We start from the raw sequence: 6,039 nt of genomic DNA, 5'->3' as shown, positions 1-6,039 counted from the left end.
TGCTCTAGAGTATAAGTTTATGGATCGGTTTCACATGCAGAAGAGACCCAAATATTATTTGCTAAAGAACCTGTCTCTGTGCTAGATACCACGCGTAATTAGATCAGAGAGATATTTTCTTTTAACTTGCGTTTAAAGGCCAAGAGGTTCCTAGACTTGTCATCAAGTGGCACAAAGAAGAAGGATACAGTAGGCTTGCTTTAAAACAGAGGACGTGTGGCTTAAGGACAAAGTAATACACTTCTGTGCCGTGTAGGATTTCTGTGTTTGGAACATTTTGTTCTAGGCTCATCTCTCAGAGGTGTAGTGCTTTATTATCATATTCTTTTACCGAAGAGCTGTTTGTTTGCTAGCAGTACTGACCTTTAAGTAAAACAAGAGGTTTCAGGAATCAATTTGTGCCACGTTATCCATATCTGTGCATGGCGAGAGAGCACGAAGAGTATAGAAAATAAACATTGTATTACAGCATTATAAGCATCACATCATTTCATATTATTACTGGCAATCACATATGATTACGCCTAATCTCATCTCAAACAGCTGGCTCTGGTGTGATCAGAAAACACAATTACAATGTTAATGGTGGGATTCCGGGCTTCAGATTTACCTGTACTACTGCTTAGGGGGAAACTGTGACAATTCAGATTTTTCCAAGTTAAATTCTTTATACATAAGTCATGTTTTGTTTCCTTTTCATTTGAGTAATAATGCCTCTTATGTTATGATGTATATACCATTTAACTTCTGCACCATTGTGTAAACCGCTGTCTCATCCAAAGATGCGTGATAAAGGCTGTGAGAACGTATGGCCCCAGGACTTGCCTTTTGGACAGGGTCCTCTTACTCGCACAGAGCAGTGGTTGTTTTATCCTGACACTCTGCCTCAGAAGGTCCCATAGTGTGGGGAAAGAGCTACTGTGAAGAGTAAATGGTCAAGTTACAACATTTATGTGGCCCGCTTAGGAAGCACTATGCAAAAACCTATTGGATTCCACACAGACACACACATATACACCTTGGCAACCTGGCAGTACATCTAGGAAGCACTCGGTAGCCTTGTGGAATTTTAATCAGCTATCACTAGAGCCTGTTAGAAAATAGCTATTACTGTCCATTTGACTAAATATGAAGAAGGCGACCCTTTTTCAGTACAGGTGCGATGTGACATATTTGTGCATTAAACTGTATTACAAAACCAGTTGCACTCTTTAAAATGCTAAATGCTGTTTTACGTGAAACTTTATCATTGTCTATTTTTAATGTATTAACCTATACAAATGTGAAGCACATTAATGAATTTAAGCTGCTTGAACATTTCACCTATACATTAATTTCAGAACCCACTTGTTAGTACTAGTTATCCGTAATTTGTAACACATATCACAAAAATAATACATGAGCCATAACCCTTATTAAAATAGCACTTTTCCATTTTTCACTTAAGTACTTTACAAACCTTCATGTAATTGCGTTTACAGATTAAAATAATCAACGCATCTACTATAATCCCACTTTGTTGTGTTTACCACAGGAGCACCCATCCTAACCTGGAATATGCATTAGTTATTCCTCCTCATGAAGTCATTGTTTCTCATTTTTCTTAAATGACTGCTCTCCTCTGCAGGAAGATGATTTATTTGTAAGGGTGTGGGGGAAAATACATTCATATTCTAGTTTTGCCATCTTTTGCCACATACCTCAGTCTTTTTCTTTTAAACCAAACAAACGCTTAACAGTTACACAGAATGCAAAAAAGTAGAAGCAATGGCTCACGGTAATAAATTAGTTATGCAAAAAGCTATGAGGTTGACAGATTGCAATCCATCCAAATATACTTGGAATGTAAAGGTTTGTTGGGCTTGATGTGCATACAGAGAAATGCGCTAGCCAAACCATTTATATCCGTTAGCAGAATCCACACTCACTGTGTCCCAAAAAACAAACGATTACAATGTTTTCTAAAGCAAAATGCGGGATGCGATGCATATAATTACTTTAAGTTGTTGGTTCGTAAGAGTTGCACTAATACCTATTTTACAAAAAGCACATTCAGTGATCATACTAAAGATGATGAATAAGACGATTGGGTTTTGGTGGTTACCTCTTGGGCCCTTTGGAAAGGATAATCTTTTTAATATATATAGGAGACCTAATTTGTTGTGATAAGGCATGTACATGTTGTAACCATGTTGTTCTATAGATTGTGTTACGTGCCATTATCACATTGTCCAGGTCTATATGATTCATAATTGGTCTTGCGTTTTTAATTTTTATTAGTCATCGGAGGATACAATTTCTTTTCTTGGTCGTTTAATGCTACTTCTGATTCTGATAGCTGAAGTATTGCACATTTTAAACCAGAAAATGGAAAGGCCAAACTACATATTTCTTCCCAGTAGTCATTTTCTGCATCATAACCTACGATATTTTGAGTGGCTACCTCTTGACCTTCTTGCCACTTCTTACCCCCAAGAAGCAACACCGTTTGTTCCACTACTGCTAACCCATAGCAAAACCGGTCAAACGTCATTGGTCGCAAACGGCTCCACTGGTTGTGCAGCGGATCGTATTTTTCAATATCAGAAAATGGTTCATAAATACCTAGAAATGTGAATAAGGTATCATTTACAGTTGCCATATGATGTCCAAACCGTGCAATAGACATAGGAGCTTGTTTTTTCCATTGGCCCTCTAACTTATTAAAAGAATACATATCCTTACTACTATTTACCTGACCAGCACACTTACCACCCGATATATAAATTACATTTTTGTACACTGTGCTGGCATGCCCATGGGTTTTACAAGGCAGCTCTTTGGATTTTGTCCAGATGTTCCTACTGACGTTATAGACTTCCACAGACGAAACAATGGCCTCATTTTCTCCTCTGCCCCCTATGGCATAGATGTCATTCTCTACAACACAACAGGAGAACTGTGCTCTTTTATCTAACATGCTAGCAACCTCCATCCACTGGTTAAACCTTGGGTCATAGCGGTAAACAACATTGGTAACAGTCAACGAAGTGGTGCCCTCTGTGCCATGTTTTGGAGTTTCTCCCCCAAGAACATAGAGGAAGTTACCAATAACACAAATGCTGTGAAGTTGTACTTTCATTTGCAAATTTGTTACCATCCGCCACTTGTGAGTATACACATCAAATCCAAGCACATTTTCAACAAGGTCTCCGTTAGCGTCTCCCCCGACTAGGAGAATCCATCCTTTGTGATTACGCAGGGTGCTATACTTGTCTTGCAAAACTGGCTGTTTTGTGGGAATCGAATGGTAGTTTATTGCTTTGATGATGAGGTTTTTGATGGAAGCAGTCAAAGGAACATCGGTCTGAGTATAAAGTTTACGTAGAGCATCCAGTGGCAACAACGCATATCGAATGTTTTCAAATAGAACCATGACATATAAGTGCCTGGTCCTATCATACTGAAGCCATTTTAGAATTAAAGTCAACAAACCTTTCTCTTGCACCTTTGGGATATCATTTGATTTTATCAGGTTTATCATTGACTTTATGTTTAATTCAAGGAGCTCTGTTTTCTCTATATCCTCTTGTAAAAGCACCCAGAGATTATTAATAATGTACTTCTCCATCTCTGCCAATGCATCTGAAAGATAGAATTTTGATGCTATGTTGGCAGCAAAACAGCAATTTCCCAAGTCACAGTTACTGATGAGATACTGACTACACAGTGGTACAGCATCCGTGACTTGTAGGTAGCATGCAGCTTCCAAAGTGTCTTCCAAGGTGTTCATGGAAAGAGAAAGCCACGATGTGTAAATAAAATCCAAAATGATTTGTAATCCTGTTGCTGAGATAACATTAAGATGGATGATAGAGGCCTTAGATTCCTTGGTGTATTCCTTAAACATTGCTCTAAAATAGTCACTTGAACAAGCCAAAAAAGACTTGTGTGCGTGGAATTCGTGTCCATCCACTACTAAACAAACATCACACAAATGTCCTTGAGCTCTTAGCATCTGGTACTGTGTGAACACCAGCCCGCGATGGGACTTGCAGAAGGCCAAAAAGTAACTCATGATGCATAATGATCAGGATAATGTGATGTCTTCTCGTTCAAAGTTTTGTTTTAGAAGCACCAGTTTCACATCAGCAAAACAGCAAAAAAACTGAGAATATTTTTTTAGTCTGGTTAGATACATTATTTCTCACCTCAAATAGCCATTTGGGTAAGTTGGTGACCATGTATGTAAAGTGAAAGCTTTGCCCCTTCTTGTTTGAAACTCCTTCAAAGAATTTTTCTCTGTATTGTCCAGAACATGAAGGTTCCTCCTGCTTTTTCTCAAGACACTGTCGTCGTCGTAGTCCAAAGGATAAAGTGGCATCTAACACCCAACCCTCTGCTTCGGTCTTTTCTGGATGACCCTTTGTTTCTCTAATTGTAAGCATTTGTTTAAAGATCAAATCAACAGCCGAGGATTAGATGCGGACACGCCGAATTTAGAAGCAAATAGTACATATCCTGATTAGTCACTGCTATAGTTTGACATGTGTATCTCTGCTCCTGTGTGAATGATCTCATCACAACTCCCAGTTACAGGAATAGAATGCAAACACAAGACAACACCGCATAGCTTTCTAAGATCAGAGCTGGCTGTGGGATTGAAAGAGGTGTTGGGTCACAACAAACTGTGAGACGCATGTGTGCGGCCCAACTAGTGACTTGTTTACATAACCCTAACTATAATAGACATACTTCAAAGTGCATTGTTTTAGTGTACCTGCAATGCTATATATATATATACATATATATATATATATATATATATATATATATATATTTCACATATCTACACACATATCTTAGTTGAACAGGAAAAAGGAAGATATTATCCTAGAAAGATATTTATTAGAATTAGAGGTGAACATCAGGGGAATAAAAAAATAATTGGAGATATTCATATTTTGTATACCACATGTGTCTAAATTGAGGAGGAATATAGAAGTGGTCTATCTTAAATATGTCATTGAAAAGCCACTTATATTAATTAGCCTAAATGAGTAGGAATAGGAAATAAGAAGGAGGATGTCTGCACATGTTTCCGACCACCTGCTGAATCAGAGCACAGGGTATGTTATCACTGCAAATAAAATATGCATGATTGAATTTTATACTATTATGTGCCCTACATTATGTTGTTTGCCAATTATCTTGATATGAAGGTGACCGTCTTGACCAGCAGGTGTGTCACTTGCCAACAGTCCTGTCTAATGTCAGTCCATTTGCTGCACAGACGCGGTGCCTACTTTACAAGGAACATGGTTTGCACATGTTCAGCATCCAGGCCTTAGATTAGATGGGACATAATGTGATGCCAACGTGTAATATGAACAGGGTGTGATAGCATGAAGCAATGTAGAGGAATCTGCAATAAACTTTGTTTTATATTACATTATGTTCTAGTGATCAAGGGCCCCAAGCTCCTTAATCTGGCCTTGGGCCTTCCACATCACCCAACACAGCAAGTACTGTAAATTATACTGTAGCATTTGTGGGCCTCTTGCCATTGGGGGTCCTGGGGAAAATATCCAGTGTTTAATCCACCCCTGGGGAGGAAAAAATCTCTCTTCAGATACAGTCTCCTGCACATTAGCTCCCCTTGGCAGTTCACAGAGACCACAAGGGTGTAATTACATGGCGAGTTCTTCAGCTTTTTGGGGATGGTCAGGAAAATAAGTGTGGTGTGGAATTTTAAACGGTTCAGTATATAAAAAATAGAGAGACAGGCCACTGCTCCAAAAATAATTAATTCAATATGATCTTTTTATCATTAGGATAAATAAAAAAAACTCCTGATGTTTCTCCCGCTCCAGCATGCCATCCCATCAGCTGTCTAGAATTTGCTCCAGCATTGCCTGGCTGGGAAGTACTCCAGTTGGAATCAATGAGAGTGGTTTCAGCGCATGAACATTTTAGCCAAATGCATCTCCTTCAAGGTAAGGAGCTAGGGAATAGGATAAACACCAGATACATAGGGGAGATTCTGATGAATCCCTCTCT

The 6,039-nt window shown here is 38.7% G+C and overlaps 1 protein-coding gene across 1 annotated transcript; it reads right to left on the bottom strand.

Moving 5' to 3' along the window:
• Positions 1-2,266: 2,266 nt before the first annotated feature.
• Positions 2,267-4,315, bottom strand: KLHL34 (kelch like family member 34). The gene has a single exon (XM_053457307.1). The coding sequence runs from the start codon at positions 4,055-4,057 to the stop codon at positions 2,267-2,269; it is 1,791 nt and encodes a 596-aa protein (XP_053313282.1). The 5' UTR covers positions 4,058-4,315.
• Positions 4,316-6,039: the final 1,724 nt, after the last annotated feature.

Source organism: Spea bombifrons, chromosome 2, assembly GCF_027358695.1.
Source record: "Spea bombifrons isolate aSpeBom1 chromosome 2, aSpeBom1.2.pri, whole genome shotgun sequence".
NCBI lineage: Eukaryota > Metazoa > Chordata > Amphibia > Anura > Pelobatidae > Spea > Spea bombifrons.
This window is presented reverse-complemented; position numbering and strand designations above follow the sequence as displayed.

Coding starts and splice junctions, on each gene's coding strand:
- KLHL34 (XM_053457307.1), bottom strand. CDS start 4,057: ATGAGTTACTTTTTGGCCTTCTGCAAGTCCCATCGCGGGCTGGTGTTC.